This window comes from Schistocerca piceifrons, chromosome 5 (genome assembly GCF_021461385.2).
Source record: "Schistocerca piceifrons isolate TAMUIC-IGC-003096 chromosome 5, iqSchPice1.1, whole genome shotgun sequence".
Taxonomy (NCBI): Eukaryota; Metazoa; Arthropoda; class Insecta; order Orthoptera; family Acrididae; genus Schistocerca; species Schistocerca piceifrons.
In genome coordinates this window covers 192,882,932-192,905,774 of record NC_060142.1, presented here as the reverse complement: position 1 = coordinate 192,905,774, position 22,843 = coordinate 192,882,932, and the positions used below count along the sequence as shown (strand labels likewise).

At 43.0% G+C, this 22,843-nt stretch overlaps 1 protein-coding gene across 1 annotated transcript; it reads right to left on the bottom strand.

The window, feature by feature from the left end:
• Positions 1 to 747: 747 nt before the first annotated feature.
• On the bottom strand, positions 748 to 22,375 carry LOC124798887 (ejaculatory bulb-specific protein 3-like). The gene is made up of 3 exons (XM_047262419.1): positions 22,260 to 22,375; positions 13,233 to 13,654; positions 748 to 1,087 (listed from the first exon to the last, which is right to left on the bottom strand). Exons 1-3 carry the CDS (start codon positions 22,373 to 22,375, stop codon positions 891 to 893), a joined length of 735 nt encoding a protein of 244 aa, XP_047118375.1. The 3' UTR covers positions 748 to 890.
• Between the last annotated feature and the right edge of the window lie 468 nt (positions 22,376 to 22,843).

The window sequence follows — 22,843 nt, the reverse complement described above, 5'->3', positions numbered from 1 at the left end:
ATTACAGCCCACACTGGACCTCTGTGAGTTACTGCACTTTAATTATAACGGCCTGGTATTATTCATTGAAGTAGGTTGAAAAGTCGGAGTGAATCCGTCCACATTTGAATACTTTAGAGCCATTTACGTTTGTTGCGGTAGTTATAAATTCCATCCACATTTGAATACTTTAGAGCCATTTACGTTTGTTGCGGTAGTTATAAATTCCCTGAAATTAACTGTAAAGTGAAAAAATATCTCGTGTAAAGATAATTCAGAAATAGATGTTTACACGGTTTCCTCAAGTCTCTGCAGGAGATTACAAGTTTTTGTCCTTCCGATAAGCTCTTTCTGACTCTTGGTTCCCACTCTGTTCCCAACCATTAGGAGAAGTAAAATTAAATGTTACACTAAATATAAGGGTAGATCCCGTTGATTGTTTGGGAGGAGACATTCAGTACTGCTTGTTCTTTACAGTGTTCTGTCAAGTGAAGTAATTTGTTATGACTTATGCTACTTTTGAAATTATTGTAATTCTCTTTATCATTGTTAGCTGCATTTCGACATTTTCTGGCTTAATAAACCCGATATTCCTTTTTTTATATATAAATAGTTCTTGATATTTAACATGATGATCAAGGACTGTGTGTCATAACGAACATATACTGTAAGGTATACAGATAGATAAATATTTATGCAATGAATTATCAGCTAATCGTGGTATAGTTTGGTGTAAATGCCATTACATGAAAACAAGGAAACACAGAGTTTCAAATAAAGTTCGAAACAAACGGTTTTATTTCCCTTTCAGAGTAGTCCTCCACAAGTACAGGGATTTTGAACAGTCTTCGACGTGTGCCCGCCAGTCGCTACGAGTGGGCGCCCTCACCCTTGCCTTTGCGCCCTCGTGCTCAGACGATGATGCCCTTCTCCCTCCAGCTGTCACCGTACTTGGCGAGCGCCTCGCCCTTGGGGTCGTATTTGGCCAGCAGCTGCTTCATCTCCTCCGGCTTGTTCTTGGCGATGTGCGCCATGAACTTGGCCACGCCCGCCTTCTGATTGTCCGAGCACTCGGCGCAGTTCGTCTTCAGCATCTCAGCAATCAGGCCTGTAACATACAAAAATCTCGATGTCGTAAGCGGCTCTTCTTACCAACTTTCCTGTGAAACTGTTAATGAGCAAAAGAATTCTGCATTGGTTGTAGTACTTGATTTTTATATTATGGGAAACATGAAGAGGAGGGTCGTTGAGAAACAAAGCGGACTTAGTGACAGGACATAAAAAGCACAGACAATACGTATCTTGAGATGTGAACTACACTGACGGAAAAAAATCGCAATATCAAAACGTAATTGGATGGCCTTACGCCAGAGTGAACTAACTACAAATTTGGCGAAATTCTTTTTTTTAACGTATTTGATATAATCGATCTCTATATTTCACATTCCAGAGCGACGTAATGTTCCAGGCATTGCAGCCCACAATATACTATGTTGCCACTACCTGTGCCTGAACAATTGACAGACACTTCATTCAGCAAAGTGAACTAAGTCAGTTGTCAAAATGGCGACCCAGCATGTTGACTTTTTGTCAGGTGTGCTCAATAACAGTGATTTGGATGTAGAAAGTGGTTGAAGTGATGATTATTTGCCCTCATTAGATATTTCAAGTGGTGATGGTATATACATTCATAGAGTTATCCCGTTGCAAAACACCACCTGGAATACTGTTCGTGAGTGACAGCTCAGCTGTCCAAATCACCACACTGACATACAAGCTTGCCGGAAGGGTGTGTGGCATAACACGAGGTTCCCTCTGTCATACTAAATCGAGCACCAGGTGCAGATCCAGTGAGTTTAGCACCCAGATAGGTTGGCTGCAAGCTCTCACCTGGTCTCGTTTTAACCAACACATTGTCTTCACTGACAGCGAGGCAGTACCAGTTTTCATCAGCAAACACAACAGACCTCACACCCAGCCTTCCAATGAGCTCTCTCCTGACACCACTGAACTCGCAAAATGCCGGTGGTTTGCTGTCAGTGGAATGTATGCTCTATGGCTTCTGGCTCGGAGCTGTCCTTGAAGTAACACATTTGTAACAGTTTGTTGTGTCACTGTGGTGCCAACTGCTGCTCAAACAGCTGCCGCAGATGCAGTACGACGCGCCAGAGCCGTACGTTGAACACAGTGGTGTTCCCTCTCGGTAGTGCCATGTGGCCGTCCCTGGTCTTCTTGCGACTGTTCATTTCCGTGACCACCGCTGCCACCAGTCATGTATAGTGGCCACATTCCTGCCAAGTCTTTCTGCAGTATCGCAGAAGGAGCATCTAGCTTCTCGCAGCCTTATCACGCGACTCAGTGGGTTGTTGACAATGGCGTCTTTGTCGCCTTAAAGGAATTCTAGACTAACATCATCACCAAGTCCAGTCTCAAAGATAACTAACACTGACAACCATTATAGCAAGTATTTAAAGCAAACCAGATTTGCATCCTCGTAGTGTCGCTACTAGCACCTCTCTTACGGGAGTGACGCAGAATTGGAATATATACAGAAACACGCCCACCAACGTACGTTTATGTTGCATAGATCCACATTCGTGCTAGGATCTCCATTAGTGTATAACAAACGTATGGTTCGTAGTAGACGAGGAAATAGTATTTACAGAATAATTTCAAATGAACTTAAAGATGAAAATTGACAGGAGACATCTGCCAGTAGCTGATACCCTCGTTAAACGAATAAGCGGGTTATCACTGAGTGCTTCTGCAAATCAGGAGAAAATGCGTAGTCGATATAAAGGGTGTACATAAAGTCCGGGAACACTTTCAATTATTTATTGAGCAAGAACCAAACATCGTCCAGATATCGTAAATAAGTCATTTTGAAGAGAAACCCTGAAAGGTTTTTTATGTATTCCACCACAGCGTAATTTGGTAATTTGCCGATAGTCTGCGCTAGTCAAGAACATGGCGAATTCAGGTGCGGAGCGAGCTGTTTCATGAAATGGCCTCCCCAATCACCAGATCTCACTCCGTGCGACTTTTTTCTGTGGGGATACATTAAAGATATTGTGTATGTACCGCCTCTACCACGTGATTGCAGCAGAGCTTCGGGAGAGAATACGGGTAGCGACTGCCACAGTCGGCAATGCCATGCTGGGACGGGTATTCGACTGCCGTATTGATCTCCGCAGTTCGCACATCGAATGTTTGTAAAACAAAAAAAACCTCATAGTTTCTCTTTGAAATGAGATATGTATGACATCTGTAGAATGTTCAGCTCTTGTGCAATAAATAATTGAAAGTGTTGGCTCTGAGCACTATGGGACTTAACATCTATGGTCATCAGTCCCCTAAAACTTGGAACTACTTAAACCTAACTAACCTAAGGACATCACACAACACCCAGTCATCACGAGGCAGAGAAAACCCCTGACCCCGCCGGGAATCGAACCCGGGAACCCGGGCGCGGGAAGTGAGATCGCTACCGCACGACCACGAGCTGCGGACAATTGTAAGTGTTCCCAGACCTTATGAACACCCTGTATATGGCCATGATGCGAGGATTGTCTAAACCATGCTCATCTATATTTCACTGAAATATTCCTACATTCACTTCAAATTGTTGCATGATTTCTGCCCTTTAAAATTCGTTCTCAGTCATTCTTTTACGGAATAAATTCTACTTCGTAAGTGAACTCATTGTCTACGCGAATTTGAAAACTTTCAAATTAAAAACAAAATTTAAACGTTTGGTGAATAAAACTGTTGTGTCCAGCATGAATGTAGCTGCAGTGTATAGCATACTAGCATACGCATTGCGTAAATGGTGTGGAAATAATTCCAAAAGGAAAAGGGATACAGTAATCTCACTTGCAAAAAAAAGGCTGTTTATTTTTTTAGTCGTCAGTCTTCTGACTGGTTTGATGCAGCCCGCCACGAATTCGTCTCCTGTGCCAACCTCTACACCACAGAGTAGCACTTGCAACCTACGTCTTCAATTATTTGCTGGATGTATTCCAGTCTCTTTCTCTACAGTTTTTGCTCTCTACAGCTCTCGGTAGTATCATGGAAGTCATTCCCTCACGTGTTAACAGATGTCCCATAGTCCTGCCCTTTCTTCTTATCAGTGATTTCCACATATTCCTTTCCTCTTCGATTCTGCGCAGTACCTCCTTATTCCTTACCTAATCGGTCCACCTAATATTCAGCATTCATATGTAGCACCACATTCCTGATGTTTCGATTCCCTTCTGTTTCGGTTTTCGCACAGTCCATGTTTCACTACCATACAACTCTGTGTTCCAAACGTACATTCTCAGAAAGTTCTTCCTCAAATTAATGCCTATGTTTGATACCAGTAGACTTCTCTTGGTCAGGAATGCCCTTTCTGTCAGTGCTAGTCTGCTTCTGATATCCTCTTCGTTCCGTCCGTCATTGATTATTTTCCTGCCCAGGTAGCAGAATTCCTTAACTTCATCTACTTCTCGACCATCCGACCTGATGTTAAGTTTCTCGCTGTCCTGGTTTCTGCTACTTCTCATTACTTTCATATTTCTTCTATTTACTCTCAATCCATATTCTGTACTCATTTGACTTTAAGTGTGTGATGAATGAAACTATTGTGTTCCGCATGAATATAATTGTCATGCATAACACATGCATAACGTAAGTGATGTGTAAATAATTAATTAGAGGAGGCCGGAGTGGCCGAGCGGTTCTAGGCCCTTCAGTCTGGAACCGCGCGACCGCTACGGTCGCAGGTTCGAATCCTGCCTCGGGCATGGATGTGTGTGATATCCTTAACTTAGTTAGGTTTAAGTAGTTCTAAGTTCTGGGGGACTGATGACCTAAGATGTTAAGTCCCATAGTGCTCAGAGCCATTTGAACCATATGAGCCAATAAATTGGAACTAGTGTTACTAGAACAAAGGAAACAAAGAGGTGTAACCTAACCATTAAGCAGATTCCTTGCTATGGAACTAGCGCGCTTTCCTATTTGAATTAGGGTGCAGAAATTAGTTACTTTCTCGGATGAAGAATCACACAGTCTTCAGGCCACAAGTGGCCTATCTGGACCATCCGACAGCCGTGTCATCCTCAGTTAAAGATGCGGATAGGAGGGGCGTGTGGTGAGCACACCGCTCTCCTGGTCGTTATGATGGTTTTGTTTGGCCAGAGCTCCTCAATTGGCATCTCGAGGCTAGGTGCACCCAGAAAAATGGCAACAGCGCATGGCGGTCTGGATGGTCACCCATCCAAGTGCCGGCCACTCCCGACAGCGCTTAACTTCGGTGATCTCACGGGAACCGGTGTATCCACTGTAGCAAGGCCATTGCCACTTTTTCAGACGACAATGTGTAATTTTTTTATGCTTCATACTGTTTTCTCAAAAGTACGCTTTCTGTTGTTAAAAGAGCAAAACTTAGTAAAATGAGATCTCTCAATGTTCTATAAATATGCTGGAGACCAGTAAGCAGTAAAGGGGCCGTATTAATGAGAGAACTATATAGTATCTTGAAGTTAACCGGCTACCCACTTTTGCAGTAGGAAAGAAAAGTTAGAAGAGGTAAAGTCAATAGGTTACGTGGCATATTAAAGTTAATTGATAACCTTACGAAATAATATGTCTTGATGCACGTCGTTGTTCAGGATCCCATTTGTTATTCACAATTTGTCTGGAACTGAAAGAAAGCACCGAGCGAGGTGGCGCAGTGGTTAGACACTGGACTCGCATTCGGGAGGACGACGGTTCAATCCCGCGTCCGGCCATCCTGATTTAGGTTTTCCGTGATTTCCCTAAATCGCTCCAGGCAAATGCCGGGATGGTTCCTCTGAAAGGGCACGGCCGACTTCCTTCCCCATCCTTCCCTAATCGGATGAGACCGATGACCGCGTTGTCTGGTTTCCTTCCCCAAAACCAACCAACCAACCAACTGAAAGCAATAGAGATATTCACAAATACGATACAACATGGAAATATGAGCTGCGGTGTCCTCTGACGAGTATGTGATTCTGCTTCCGAAAGGACAGGAATACAGAAGAACCAAAAAGTGACTTTTCCATGGTGTTAAACAACTTTCCCACTTGTAATCGTCAGACGTGACAATGGTTTTCATCTTTCATTCCCTACCGTAGAGGTCAGGGAAAGCTTTTGTAGAACCTGGTTTCTTTGAAGCACTGCTACAGACCTGGAAGTGGACCAGAGGGGTTCGAAGTTAAAAATATTCGAAATGTAATTACCTATTCAAGTATTCTGGTTCGTGTGTATGTATGTGTATGTGTGTGTGTGTGTGTGTGTGTGTGTGTGTGTGTTTTATGTAATACAATCATTCCCCTTCTCCGTGCCCCTCTCTGTTCCATCACGGATGAACCACTGGATGAAAGATTGTCGGTACTATGTGGAAACCCACGGGTTTATTTTATTTTACTCGTGATTTGGGCGCGAGGAGCACAAAAATTTAAGAGTTAGGCTCTGCATAATACATAGTGCCATTCATGTCGGAGTTGAAAGAGAATTTGTATTAATTTTTCACGTTGATTAGGCACACCGCTCTCAAAGCACGTAGCTCTTATTTGGATATTATTTAGTATTGATCCTAGAGCGAGCACTGGTACTCTAAGACAATTTTTTTGTGCTGCCTCCATTATGGGTGAATTCTATTTACTTATATTATTCCGATAATCCTACTGCATGTTTATGTGATATTTCCTTTTAAAACTATTCGGACAGTTACTGCTATATCTATCTATTCGTAATGAGCTCAGGGATCATGTAATCAAGCGATGTCGAGTCTGTTAATCTGTTTACATTCGTGGTATTACTTTTAGCTACGTTGAGAACCAAATGCAAGTCCGCGAACCAGGTGCTGGTCATATATCGCAAGAAGCAAGGCCTGAGTGCTTTTTTCCTGAGGTACATTGGACACTTCTTTCGTTTCTAAAGATCTCTCCGTATCAAAAAGGAAGTAGTGGGTGTCCTAGACGGACTCTGATCAAGGAATCTGTCTAGTCGTCCGTAAAGGTAGACCGAAATTTTGAATGATAATCTGTCTAAGGAAACACGGTGTTTCATATGCAGTAGTACTGTTTCTAGACTCCGAATACAGTGTACACGTGCTTGATGAGCTTAATTAGAAGAGATAAGAAACCAAATAACTTGTTCAAAGAACTGATGGGTTTGGAATATGTAATCTTAAATGCATTGGAAATGAAACAGAAGTTGGCTTTTGAAAGCATTCAGTAGCAACTCTGAGGCGTTGCGCTGAAAATAGTAACACATGGAAAAATCTAGGGAAGGCATTATTTATCTAATAGCGTAGGTCAAATGTGTGCTATTTCCACTCACAGCATAATTTTCATCGTAAATATGATCTATGTAACTCGTGACTAAGCCAAACAGAGGCCAAGTCACTTTTCTAGCAGAAATAGCTCATAAGGAAATTATTGCTCCTTTGTTTCTTCAATCACCATCTGTATATAGAAAGATTTTGAGCCTCGTTTTTCGTAGTACGGTACTAGACATGTGATACCGCAAGTTACGACTCTGAAAGTGGTTTTTACAAGTACAGTGGATTGTGTAGAATGAAATGTGATTCAGCCCTTGCTGCAAGAAAATGTAACATCCAGTAGTTGAATCCTTCACCGAGAGATAATGAATGCGGTAATGATCTGGGTGTCCAATGGTCCACCGCATCACACACCCACCGTATGACAAGGTAGAACCCATCATTTAGCCGAGGCTTCACTATTTGGAAGTCACCATCAGTGTTCAGAAGTATCACGCACAGTTGTGCAAGACACTGTATTCGAAAAATGCGTTTTGGTGAACTCCTTATGCCGCAAGTATTACGAATGCTCATATGCGGTGATTGAGTAAGGAATTGTCCAATAATTGGGAAACACCTCTAGAAATGCTTGGTTGAACCTAAATACAGTTGCTAGCCGAGCCTGCAGATTTCTGTGTTGCATTTGACCGCGAGCGGCTCTTGTCCATTGTCCTCAACAAGTTGCAAGTAACAGTTGAGTTCAGAACAGTGCCCTGTGTAGTTGTGATTGCTTTACGTCAGAGTGACTAAAATCTAACTTGGACAAATTGCTGTTGCTCGTGTGGCGGACACTTTCGAACCAAGTGAGCCGAAGTGTTTAATGTTTCAAGTGGCACCCTATCGAAGATTTGTACCGCGTGAGAGGAAAGCGTATAACATCAGCCGCTAAGTCACGAGTACGAAAGTGTGTGCTGACGGCGCGTGACAGACGGTCCCTGAAGAGGTTTTTTAAGACAAACAAGAGGACGACGGATTCAAAAGTTACTGCGAAAGCGAGGGTGGCACTCATGAATCCTGCCAGCACCAAACAACACGAAGGGAGCTCCGGAAGCAGGGAATTGCAGGACGAACTAGAATTTCAAATCCACTCTTTACTTCAAAATGGTTCAAATGGCTCTGAGCACTATGGGACTCAACTGCTGTGGTCATCAGTCCCCTAGAACTTAAAACTACTTAAACCTAACTAACCTAAGGACATCACACACACCCATGCCCGAAGCAGGATTCGAACCTGCTACCGTAGCAGCAGCGCGGCTCCGGACTGGAGCGCCTAGAACCGCACAGCCACCGCGGCCGGCTCACTCTTTAGTGTTGCAGATGTTCGTAAGAGGTAAACGTGTACCGAAGCAATAAAACCTAGACAGTGGAGCAATGGAAGGAAGTCGTTTGGCTGGATGTGTTTTGTCTCACACTGTTTACGCTTCAGGTCGAGTTTACAGACCAAGAGTCAAAAGACGGGATTCAGTTATGAACTGGAGAGCCATTTCATGATATTCCGCGGTGCCAACAACTACTATATTAGGTCGCATTATTGCCTAGGATTATGTAACTACATTGGCAGATCAGGCCCATCGCACGGTGCAACGTTTGTTCCTCAATGGTGAGACTGTGTTCCAAGACGACAAGGCCACATCGTTCAGGACTGATTTTTTGAGCAAAAGGATGAAACATCGCCGGCCAGAGTGACCGAGCGGTTCTAGGCGCTACTGTCTGGAACCACGCGACCGCTAATGTCGCAGGTTCGAATCCTGCCTCGGGCATGGATGTGTGTGATGTCCTTATGTTAGTTAGGTTTAAGTAGTTCTAAGTTCTAGGGGACTGATGACCAAAGCAGTTAAGTCCCATAGTGCTCAGACCCATTTGAACCATTTTTGATGAAATGTCGCATCGTCCCAGGCCGTACAGTCAACAGATTGCAATTTTATTGAGCCTTTGTGGACTACATTGAAGGGCAAGCGTGTGATTGCTATAGACCACTATCAATGTTATATGAAGTTGCTGCTATTTTTCTGGATTAATGGCATAAAATACCTTTAGAAGTCATACAGTACCTGCATCTATCCGTTCTGTGAAGATTGGAAGTTGTTTTGAATGACAACTCGTTCCCTACACCGTATTAGGTGTAGAGAGTAAAACTAAAGTAGGGAAACAACAGCTGTATCTAGTTTCCTGTCGAACACTGTAGAAGTGTATGAATGTATACGGTTAATAGCGTCCATCTCCCCATCGTTGCTGTTGCTAAATGTAGGTGCGTGTGATGAAACGTTTTATTTCCCGGATAACGTTCGTATTCTTTCTGTCTGAGAAAACTTTTTGAATTAAAGAAAATATTCTAAATTGATTGACTTTATGGCAAGGCGCACGTCCGAACAATTATACTTTGTTGTATGCTTGGTACTCCCATAACTATGTCCTTGTATAACCATTAAAAATATAAACACGATTCTTCACTTTACATATACTTGCCACAGTCAACAGTGGCGATATAATGAAGACTTCTGACACTAAGTACGTCAAAGTTTTGTCGATTAAACAGGGAGCCACTTGTGTAAATAAAAACACGTCTAGCTGTCCTGCTTCATTTTTCATTTCAAATGATCGAGTCTTCAAGTATTTCTGGATACCAGACCTGTTATCTTTCTTTCCACAAATCTGGGTCGGATGAGTTTTGTTTGACACAGTTTCCAACTTGTGGCCAACTTTAAATCCCAAGAGTGAAACGTGTCTGGATTCGCCGAGGATTTGGGCAGCCATATTGTTGTACTCCGAGGGCCCCATAAAACAGACCGTCGTTGCGAGCTACATCGATTCATACAAAGACCTGACAACGATTCTTCAAACTTCAGGATGAATGGAAACGAAATATCGATGAATTTTAGAGAAGCTTCTCCGAAGATTAACTATTATAGTAGAGCCTATATACTACAAAGTCCATAGCTAACTTGTTTGTAACTAGCAGAGATATGCATCTGACGACACAACGCTTTGTCACGGACCTCTTGCGTCTCCATGTGTTACCCCTCAGTGACAGTCCCATGGTGCCATTTTTCAACAGCATCATGCTCATCCACACATAAAATGTGCTTCTATGATCCGTCTGTTCGAATCTGAAGTACTCCCGCGCACAAAAAAATCCCGAGATCTGCCCCCAATAGAACGTGTGTGACACCAGCTCGAACGTCAGTATCCAGGATATCCAGCAGCAGTTACGAAAGTTATCGTCCGCCTTGCTACATCGAAAGATACGACGGTTTTATGAGACCGAATCAGCGCATCGTCCAGGCCAAAAGTATTGGAATGTCACACTGATAAGTGGGTTCGTACTGTTATGTTCTTTGTTCATTTGGTTCGATTTTGTAAACACTGGCATGACGTCAGATACCCTTCTTGACGCTTTACATTTTTTGTCAGACAGTGTACATTTTCAGAGTGGTACACAACTAGTAATGTTGCGTTTTTATGGCCTTGAATCGGAAGACTTGTTTGATATACCTCTCCATGCTACTCTGTCCTGTGCAAGCCTTTTCATCTCCAAATGACTAATGCAACATACATCGTTCTGAATCTGCTTATTGTGTTCATCTTTCATCGTTTGGTCTCCCTCCACAGTCCCCCCCCCCCTCCACACACACACACACACACACACACACACACACACGTCCTTCCAGTAGTAAATCGGTACTCCCTTGGTGTCTCAGGATGCGTATATCAACCGATCCTATCTTCCGGTCAGTTTATGCCATAAGTTTCTTTTCTCCCCAATTCTATTCGGTATCTCCTCACTAGTTACGTGACCTACCCATCTGCTCTTCAGCTTTCTTCTGTAGCATCAAATATCAAAATCTCCTATTTTCTTCTTGTCTAAACTGTTTACTGTCGATGTTTCACTTCCATACATGCCTACACTCCTTAAAAATACTTTCAGGAAAGACTTCCTAACACTTAAATCTATATTCGATGTTAAAAAATTTCTCTTCTTCAGAAAAGCTTTTCTTGTCATTGGCAGTCTACATTTTATATCATCTCTACTTCGGCCATCTTCAGTTATTTTGCTGCCCAAATAACAAATCTCATAAACTACTGTAAGTGTATCGTTTTCTAATCTAATTCTCTCAGCATTAACTGATTTAATTTGACTGTATTCCTTTACCCTCGCTTCGCTTATTTTGTTTCTACATCCTCCTTTCAGGACACGGCCCGTTTCATTAAATTGCTCTTACAAGTGCTTTGCTGTCTCTCAGTTACAGTCTCATTGGCAAACGACAAAGTTTTTCTTTCTTCTCCCTGAACTTTAAGTTGTACTTCTAATTTTTCTTTGCTTTCCTTTACTGCCTGCTCAGCTTACAGATTGAATAAAATCGGTGACTGCCTACAATCCTATCTCACTCCTTCTCAACCACTGCTTACCTTTTACGCCCCTCGACTGCTTTAACTGGCTTCTGGTTTCTGTAAATAGCCTTTCGCCCTGTATTTTACCCCTGGTGTCTTCAGAATCTCAAAGAGAGTATTCCAGCTAGCAATGAAGTTATAAAAATACATTTCTTTCTCTTCAGCTAATCGCGAATAACATTCAAAAAATGTGATCGGCCGAAACTAAGCAATAGGATTCCGGGGGAATGAGGCAGTTCTACCAGATGTCTTCATCAATCAGGTACCAGCTGAGTAATTACCATATACACGATGGATCAGGTTCGATGCAGTTATGAGGAAAACAGAAAAGGAAGGAGTCTCGAGTACAATTGCTAATATCTACTATCAGCAGAAATGGAAATACTGGGCACAAAATTTTGAAGGGGGATTAAAATTGAGGGAGACGAAATTTAAACTTTGAAATTAGCCGATGATATTATAATTCTGTGAGGGACGACAAAGGACATGAATGAGCAGCTGAACTTAATGTTTAATGCCTTGAGAAAGAGACTGCAATAGGAACATCAACAAATGTGCAGCAACTGTAACGCAATGTAGTAGAATTATAACAGGCGATTTTCAGATTTTGATTAGGTAATGAGGAACTAAAAGTAGCAGACGAGTTTTGTTATATGTGCTGCAAAACAGCTGATGACGGCCGAAGCAGAGAGCATATACAATACAGTCTGGAAATACCGACAAAAGCATTTCTAAAAAGAGGGAAATTATTAACATCGCATATAAAGCTGCCTAAAGTTTTTGTTCGATTATTTTGTGAATCATTTCACCCGAGAGGTCATGTTTTGGCAGAACTATCACATTTTTACTGGGTGAATACCACCTGTCCATATCTTTTAAAGGTGATCTACTATTATTTATTGACATGCGATGACAGATTACATTTTAAAATTGTAGACATGTGGTATTTACCATGAAAAAGTTAGAAAGTTCTGCCAAATAAAGAACTCCCGGTTGAGCTAGTCGCAGAACAATAAAACAAAATCTTAATGCAGCCTAAAGTGATTATTCACAGCAAAATGACCAGGCGGCTTGTGTTTGAGATAAATTTAAATATTAGGAATATTTTTGAAGGTATTTGTTTGGAGCATTACCTTGCACCGGGGTGAAATGTGGATGAGAAATTGTTGAGCAGTAAGGTTTTGAAATATGGTGCCACAGAAGAATGTTGAAGGTTAGACTGTCAGATCGGTTAACTAATGAGAAGGTACTGAACCGAATTGGAGTGGAAACATATTTATTGTGTGACTATTGAAAGAGATCGTTTGATAGGAGAAATGTTGAGACATCGAGAAATAATCGTTGTGGTACTGAAGGGAAATGCGAAGTTAACAATTGTGGAGGGTGATCGATGCTTGACTTTGTAAGAATGTTCGAATGGATGCTTTAGTTACACAGAGACGAAGAGGATTGCTAGGGGTAGATTAGCGTGGAGAGATGCATCAAAGCAGCCTTCGGACAGAAGACGTCAACGACCCCCTGCTGGAAAGCTACCTACCCTTGATGACCTTGGCGCGGGTGTTGCAGCTGTCGTCGGTGTCGCTGAGGAAGCACTTGACGGCCGCGTCGACCCTCTCCGGATCGGCGAGCACGGCGTCGACGTCGATGTTCTCCAGCTGGGAGAGCAGCGGGTTTTCCGACGCGGCCAGCGCCGCGAGGGCGCAGAGGAGGACTACGAGTGAGCGAGCCATGTTGCCGAGCGTCTGCGGGCTGTCTCGCCGGTCTGCAGGCGACTCGGCGGGCAACGCTCTTATAGCCGCCGCCTTGACCCCCACCGCCGCCGGCGGCGGTCGCCATTCCGAGAAACGAGAGCGCGCCAGGGGCCGGCAACCTCTACCAGCGGCGGGAGGCGTGGGGCGTGCAGAGGCCGATTTGCGAAGACTGCCGCTCCGCCGCCGGGCTCGCAATGAGTTGCCACAGCTGTAGAGCCAGGAGGTGCCAACATGCCAACGAACGACATTATCGTCTATTGCAGGGGCGGGCAAACGTTGCACGCGGCTCATGAGCGCACGGCGCTGCACGTGTGCTACTCGCGTGCAATCGTCGACCGGGGCAGTGGCGACAACCGGCAGGTTGTGGCAGTGTAGTGCTAGCCTAAGCTGCGGACGTGAATGCGAAGCGACCACTACGTAGTGAACGTTGTATTTCAAGAACCGGAAAATGCAGAGTGAAAGAAGGAAACGGAGAAGTGGATATTTGCTATCTTTTAATAAGTAATGGGAGAATCATTTTTTCTTTGTGCAAAAACGTGAAAATTCGAAATGTTTAATATGTGGCGGTATTCTCGCCGGTCAATGGAAGTTTAGTATTGAAGGCCATTATAATTAATTTCACAAGGACGAGTACAATTTACTGTCGGATTCTGAGCGGATGGGGAAATTGACTGAGCTTAAGAAGAGCGATCTGACGATACCAGATGACTCTGTCGTAGTTGGCCGGCCAGAGTGGCCGAGCGGTTTTAGGCACTACAGTCTGGAACCGCGCGACCGCTACTGTCGCAGGTTCGAATCCTGCCTAGGGCATGGATGTGTGTGATGTCCTTAGGTTTAAGTAGTTCTAAGTTCTAGGGGACTGATGACCACAGCAGTAAAGTCCCATAGTGCTCAGAACCATTTGAATTTGTCGTAGCTGCTGTTGTCATGAGAGATCTGCGACTTTCTTTCGTCATGTATCTCATCTAACTGATTTAACATTTTAGGGAGCACTGTTTTCAATTTTTCAGGACGACAACAATAATAGCCCAGCGCTTAATAGAGCGAGAGCTGGAAAAACATTTGCTGAATTAATAAGTCTCGGTTAAGAGCAAACATCAGTGATGAAAATTTAAGTATCTGTTTGCGTTTGTCTGTATGTAGGAATTTTGTTCCAGATATTAAACGTACTGTAAACTCCACCTGTGATAATTAAATAAAAAGTATCGTAGGTAATAGGTACTCTTTCAAACCATGATTTCTTTCAAGCAATCCTACTAACGTTATTCATTCACTCAATAAAGCAAGCTAGGAAACAAAACACATTACAGAGGGAGGAGCGGACAGAAGGTATGGTGGGTGGGGATGGGAGATAAGCGGGTGCACAGCTTGCCCCTGTGTGCACGCAGAACACCTGTTAACTGCACGCGTGCAAGTGCACCGCACACGTGCAGGATTCCTGCCCGCCCCTGGTCATAATATAGTCTCCTTTACTATTTACAACAGTCTGACAAACGCAGGGCTAACTTTTCGACCAAACAACTGTAGAAATCATGTGTTTTTGAGGCGAATAACTCGTCGAGTCATGTTCTGAGCGTAGTTCCATCCGGAAAGGAAGTTTCTTGAAGGCCATTCGACAGAGAGTGGAAAACATGAAAATCTGAAGGCGCAAGATCTCGTGAACAAAGTGTGTACGGAATGCTTTACCACTCCCACTCCTGTATAGAGTTTTATTTCAGTCTAGCAGAATGCGGGAGAGCCTTATCGTGGAGTAGCGTCACTTCACGCACTCTTCCTGGTCGTTGGTCTTAAACTGCGTCTGCAAGACGTCCCAGTTGTTGACAGTAAATGTTGGTACTGACGGTTTCAATCTCGGGTAAGCAATCCGTGTTACACCAGACCATCACTGTAATACCAAATGCATAACATCCTTTGTGGATGAGCGAAGGCCTTTCTACGGGGAGTTGCTGCTTTGTTTTGGGTCCGCCATTCCCTCCTTTTCCATATGGTAGCATAAAGACACCGTTCCTCGTTACTAGTATAGATACAGCATAGGAATGGTAAAATCCACAAACGAGAAGTGTAAAACTTTAGGTATATATAAACTGTATCAGAGATACCAGAGCTGTAACCATATATGTAATCTCTAAGTGGACGAAGACCATCGACATAAGTGATTATATAAAACATTGTACAACGGTCCTCGATCTCATTTTCTGATTTCATTTTTTGCTTATTTTGCTCACTCGCTTTGTTAGGTCCTTCGATTCCGAATTGCGCCAGCTTTGATCGATCTTAATTTATTTGGGTTTTCAGCCTTAATCCCTGTTTAGAGAATAATGTTTATTCAGATTCTGGGATAATTAAATGTGTATAAAGCATATAAGTGTATTACGATCACAGACAATATCTTTTTTCGGTTTCCCCGTCATAACCATTGATTAGTAACTGTGATGGCCAAATGTAAGTGTGTGTGTCAATTACTTTGAAAATATATTGTTAAATTCATTTTTATTTCATTTAAAATACCACTACTTTACTTACAAAATTAGTAATTGTGGAATAATTAATTATGGAAGTTTTTCTTTTGGTCCGCGTAACTTTAAACAGCCATTTGATGCTCAGCTGTCTTTTGTCTTTAAATTCCGATAAAACCTGCAATCATTTTTACATCACGAAGTCCAGTTATGAATTACGTATTCTTTTCCAAAGGAAAATTTCACATTCAGTTCATGTATTACCCAAAAAACTCCGTTCCAAAATAACTGTGTATCTATTTTAAAGTTTCTACTGAAATTATATAGTGATTTTACGTAAAAAATTAACAGTAGAATCAAAGAAACTGTATTTCATCAAAAAGGGTTCCAGTTTTCCTTAACGTTGCCATCATCCCTAATTATTTCAAGTTAATTTAGAGAAGTTTCATTTAAAGCGAGGATGTGACGTTAACGCGGTACCTGTTTTTGAAGCTACTTTACTGTATGCAAATGCCACACAGCGGTGGAATAATCACAGTTCATGCGATTTGCCACTTCTCGAGTACAATAAAGTGGATCATTGTGGAATAATGCGTCTAAACGGCTTCATCGCAGCCCGAAACTCCTCAACGTGCAGAATCACTAATCTCAAAACGATTGTCCTTAAAACGAGAAAACTATTTTCTTGTCGGGCTCTGTCCAGTGCAATTATCCCCGTGCACGGCGCAAATATTTCTGGCTGCCTCCGCTGTTGCCACCGGTCTATTAAACTCAAATAGAATCATTTGACCGAAATGGTCTGATTTCTCCACTTGGCACTATATTGTAGCGTCCACAGCTTCTCTCAGTATCTCGAAATGACAAAATTACAATATGTAAAGGCAAATAGGATCAGTGAACTACCAATAAGCAATGACAATCGGTAAGTAAACCCTTAGGAACCGGAATACCAACATCCATAACAAATACGCTACGAAATTATGCACCAACCTTATACAAGCATACCGGGCAAACCGTCTTACGGTGCGTGACTGAGACTGCCTCTAGTGTCATTTGCCCCTTTCCTTCTCATACGCAGATATTTCGTAGCAGTAACAATAATTTTTTAAGAAGTTTCATTGTTCTCTTATGATTTAGCATAGTTAATGTAACGTTTTTAATTTGTGCAATCTATAGGTTTTGATACAATAATGGCTAAAAGAATTAATGAAAGATATACCAAAATATGAACATACAAATTATTAATTTGCAAAAAAACAAGTGTTTTTGTGTCACTCATCCGAAATCTGTTACGTTCCATATTCGTGATTCTTGGTAGTATGCGCTGCTGGAGGATCGTTGCCACTGTGTTTTTCTGGATGGGCGACTCTGTGTAGAGTGATTCCTCATTTGTCCGATTGCTTCAGCTTTGCTTTGCTTTACTGCTGCGACTTCATGTTCCTAGCGGCCCATCGGTTTTTTTTTTCACTTGAATGTGCATTTCAGTACTGTTGGAGTACCTTATCTTGCCATATCGTAGTAAGTTGTCTGTAAAAATTTGTCTAAGCACCTATTTGTTGGTCTATTGAAACGTTTTTTTCGTATTACTAGCGTTGTCGAGTCGTTCAAAATTTGTTTCACTGGCTTGCCGTGTAGGGTGGTGGCATGATGATACATAGACACGATTTTCCTGCGTTACTGACTGTAATTTAAATGTCTTCTTGTAAAGATTTTTGTGTATTTGAGATATGCATTTTAAAACGATTGTTACCGCATCTGCGGATACTCACTTACAAAAACTTAAAAAGAGAGAAACACAGAAAATACACAGAAGAGCCAAAGAAACTAATACAGCATCCTAATATCGTATAGGGTCTCCGCAAGCATGCAGAAGTGCGGCAACACGTCGTGACATGGACTCCACTAATGTCTGAAGTACTGTTGGAGGGAATTGACACCATGAATACTGGAGGGCGGTCCATAAATCCGTAAGAGTACGAGAGGGTGGAGATCTCTTCTGAACAGCACGTTGTAAGGCATCCCGGATATGCTCTATAATGAGTTGTGTGGTCAGCGGAAGTGTTTAAACTCAGAAGAGTGTTCCTGGAGCCACTCTGTAGCAATTTTGGAAGTATGGGGTGTCGCATTGTTCTGCTGGAAATGTCTAAGTCCGTCGGAATGCACAATGGACATGAATGGAGGCAGCTGATCAGACAGGACGCTTACGTACATGTCACGTATGAGTCGTATCCAGACGTACGAGGGGTCCCATATAACTCCAACTGCACACGCCCCACACCGTTACAGAGGCTCCACCAGCTTGAACAGTCCCCTCCTGACATGCAGGGTCCATGGATTCATGAGGTTGCCTTCATACCCATACATGTCCCTCTGCTCGATGTAATTTGAAACAGACCTCGTCTGCCCAGGCACCATGTTTCCAGTCATCAACAGGCTAATATCCATGCTGACTGCCACAGGCGAGGGATGAGGCTTTGTGCCGTGCAGTCATCAGGGTGCATGAGTGGGCCTTCGGCACATATCCATGATGTTTCGTTGAGTGGTTCCCATTCTGACACTTGTTGATGACCCTGCACTGAAATCTACAGCAATTTGTGGAAGGGTTGCACTTCTGTCACGTTGAACGATTCTCTTCAGTCGTCATTGTTTCCGTTCTTGCAGGATCTTTTTCCGGCTGCAGTCCGAGATGATGTTTTATCGGATTCCTGACATTCACGGCACACTCGTGAAATGGTTGTTCGGGAAAATCCGCACTTCATCGCTACTTCGGAAATGCTATGTCTCATCTCTCGTGTGTCGACCATAGCGCGACATTCAAAATGACTTGAATCTTGACAGCTTGCCACTGTAGCAGCAGTAGCTGATCTAACAACTGCCCAGACACTTGTCTTATATAGACGTTGCCAACCGCAGTTCCGTATTCTGCCTGTTGATATACACTATGTGATAAAAAGTATCTGGACACCCCCAAAAACATTCGTTTTTCATATTAGGAGCACTGTGTTGCCACCTACTGCCACGTACTCAATATCAGCGACCTCAGTAGTCATTAGACGTAGTGAGAGAGTAGAATGGGGCGCTCCGATGAATTCACGGACTTCGAACTGGTCGGGTGATTGGGTGTTACTTGTGTCATAGATCTGTACGCGGGCTTTCCATACTCCTAAACATCCCAAGGTCCACTGTTTCCGATGTGATAGTGATGTGGAAACGTGAAGGAACACGTACAGCAGAGAAGCGTACAGGCCGACCTCGGCTGCCGACAGTTGAAGAGAGTCGTAATGCGTAATAGTCAGACATTTCTACAGACCATCACACAAGAACTCCAAACTGCAAGTAGTGAGACAGTTAGGCCGAAGGTGAGAAAACTCGAATTTCATGGTCGAACGGCTGCTCATAAGCCACACATCTCGCCGGTAAAAGCCAAACGACGAACGGTGAACAAACGATTTAACGGTGGAAAAACGTTGTGTGGAGTGACGAATCACGGTACACAATGTGGCAATCCGATGACAGGGTGTGGGAATGGTGAATGCCCGGTAAACGTCATCTGCCAGCGTGTGTAGTGCTAACAGTAAAATTCGGAGGCGATGGTGTTATGGTGTGGTGGCGTTTTTCATGGAGGGAGCTTACACCCCTTGTTGTTTTGCGTGGCATTATCGCAGCAAATGCCGACATTGATATTTTGAGCACCTTCTTGCTCCTCACTGTTGAAAAGCAATTCGGGGATGGCGATTCTAACACGATGGAGCACTTGTTCGTAATGCACGGCCTGTGCAGAGTAGTTATACGACAACAGCACCTCTGTAATGGACTGACCTGCACGGAGTCCTATCCTGAATCCTACAGAACACCTTTGAGAGGTATTGGAACGCCGACTTAGTGCCAGACCTCACCGACCGACATCGATACCTCCCCTCAATGCACCACTCCTTGAAGAATGGGCTGCCATTCCCCACGAAACCTCCCAGCTGCTGACTGAATGTATGCCTGCGAGAGTGAAAGCTGTCATCAAGGCTAAGGGTGGGCCAACATAATACTGAATTGCAGCATTACCGATGGAGTGCACCACGAACTTGTAAGTCGTTTTCAGCCAGGTCTGCGGACACGTTTGATCACATAGTGTTCTCTGCATTTGAATACGCATGCTTATACCAGTTTCTTTGGCGCTCCGGTGTATGTCAGTTAATACTGCTGCTAGACGATGTAGTTCCCGTACGTGCCCCCTGTCCTAGTCTTCCTAATACCTTACTGCCTCAGTTACGTGAATGAAGTTCAGCCATGCACTAATTTGCAATATGTTTTTAACTGGAATAAATAGTCATCTGGCTGTCGTGAAGGATGCAAAGCATCGCTTAGTCGTATGTACCTATTCTCATTAGTTATCTTTTTAATGTGTTAATGTTTTGTAATGTACGAGTTACTTACTATTTGGTTTCTATTTTTTAGGGTGTTTGACATTTAGCTTACCCTCGACACTAGTCATCAAGTACTTAAGAAAATTAATACTGCAACAAGGACAGTTCTCTGCAATTTATTGCATAATTTGGTAAACATACAGATGCTGACGTCATGCCTTCCTGAATGCTGGAAATTGCTGAAGACAATAACGTACCAAGGATAACTTTCAAAGAACTCACGAGGGTGAGTCAAATGAAAACCTTAAATTTGTAATAACAAATCGAAATTTCGCGCCGTTCTCCTGTAAGTTGGTAAGCGTGCTACAAACAGCGTGCAAAATGGCCTGTAGGTTTCAGCATAGTGCACATGCACACATATCGTCGCAGCATCAGTATAAAGATGGCCGCCCCACTTGCGACTTGCACCAGGGAGGAACAGCGTTCTGTTATTCGGTTTTTGCGTATTGAAGGTGTGAAACCTATTCAAATTCATCGACGAATGTACAGCGGTGATTCAAGTTTACAAATGGTGTAGGAAGTTCGCAAATGGTGTGACTTGAGTGGAAGATGCTCCTCGTCCAGGTCAGGCACAACGAGTTGTGACTCCACAGAGCATTGCAGTAGTTGAAGCCATAGTGAAGGAAAACCGCCCAGGGACACTGAATGACATTGCAGCATGTTTACAGATTAGTCATGGGTCAGCACACCACATTGTGCATGATGTGCTCCAGTTTCACAAAGTGTCTGCAAGATGGGTGCCACGGCAGCTGACTCCTGAAGTGAGAGAACGATGTGTTGATGCTTGTGAAGAAGTTCTTCGGCGCTTTGAACAAGAATTTGATGGTTTCCTTGCAAGAATGGTTACTGGAGACGAAACCTGGGTTCACTTCCATTTTGAGTGTCTTCCACATCCACCATGCTCACCAGATCTTGTCCCAAGTCATTTCCACATGTTTGGACCATTCAAGGACGCAATGGGAGGAAAGAAGTTTCGTTCTGATTAAGAGGTACACCACGCGGTGCATGAGTCGTTGTAAAGGCTACCAAAAGAATTTTTTTCTAAAGGAATTTATGCACTTTGTAAGCGCTGGAGGACTTGCATTCAGCGTGGGGGAGATTATGTTGAAAAGTGATACAGCTGTGTGCCACTACTGCACAATAAATAATATTTTAAAAAATATTTAAGATTTTCATTTGACTCACCCTCATATATTCATATTAAAATGTAAACTGCTATAATAATCTTTCAGTACATTGAAAATAGAATTTCATGCGGTATTGTAGAAAAGGTTTGTATTAGCATTCATGATTATTATTTTAACCAGTTCTGTTTTAACTGAACTTAAAATCCGTGGATGAGTAACATTTTCGGACTTACCATAATTATCTCTTCCGAGTACATACAAAATCTTCAAATAAACTTCAGATATGACATAAGTATGCTAATAACTGAAACTAATATTGGTACAGTGAGCTCTCCTGCAAAAATTTAGACACCCACGAAATTACACTCAAAAGTTTCTGTAATTTCATTTGAGAAAACTGGTATCGATGGATGCATTGAAGATTACAGAACATGAACCTGGGATCATTACAAACAGTACGATGGTTATTACAGATGAATACAGTAAGCAGATTAAGATGTAGCTTGTAGCAGTTGGCGATGAAGAGGCTTTGACAGGATAGAATAGCATGAGAAGCTGCATCAAACCAGTCTTTGGACTGAAGACAGGAACAGAAACAACAGCCATCATCATCACCTTTCTCCACATCCGTGCGCCTCCATATTTCATCCATGATTGTGTGCTGCTTTCTCCTCAAGATGTTCCCTGACAGCTTGATTGGCAGCTGCTACAGCGCCTCCTCTGAACCCTGTTATCTTTCCTTATGTGCAGATTTGTGAAAGAAGAAGTGTATATTATCCGAGTGACTGGTGTAGCAGATCTACGTGACCGACTTTCGAGTTCGCAGAACTGGTCGCGCCAGAGACAGCTCATTGCCTAGGCCAGGGTGATCCAGTTCGAGTTCCTTCCGGCCACGTGCCAGTGAGAGCCCCCGGTCTGTTTGCGGCATAGGGGTCTCGTATGCTGCTCGAATACGGCCTAGTGAGGAAGATACGACTTAGGGAATGTGAGTGCAACAGGCTCCATTTGGTAGAAAGAAAATTAAGACAAAAAACTTGAATCGTATTTTCCGTCTGAAACAAGAAATTTCTTTTTATTCGAAAATGTCGAATCACTTACGGACAGACCCTGAGCTGTCCCAAAATCGGGACGCTTTATTCTTCTTCGTTGATCCATTATGGACCGTGGGACAACGGCTGGAATGAACTTCTTGATGCAATAATTTACCAACAGCCGTATTTATTGTAGAAATTTATTTTATTTTATGAACTTCTGTGTGCTACCAGTTTCGGCATTACATTGATGCCATCTTCAGGTCCCATACGTCATAGTCGTAAAAGCGCTCTACATGGAAGGAGCCATATAACTGGATCTGTGAATCAAATCGTTATGCAACAGCTCTTGGTGGCCAGGCGAC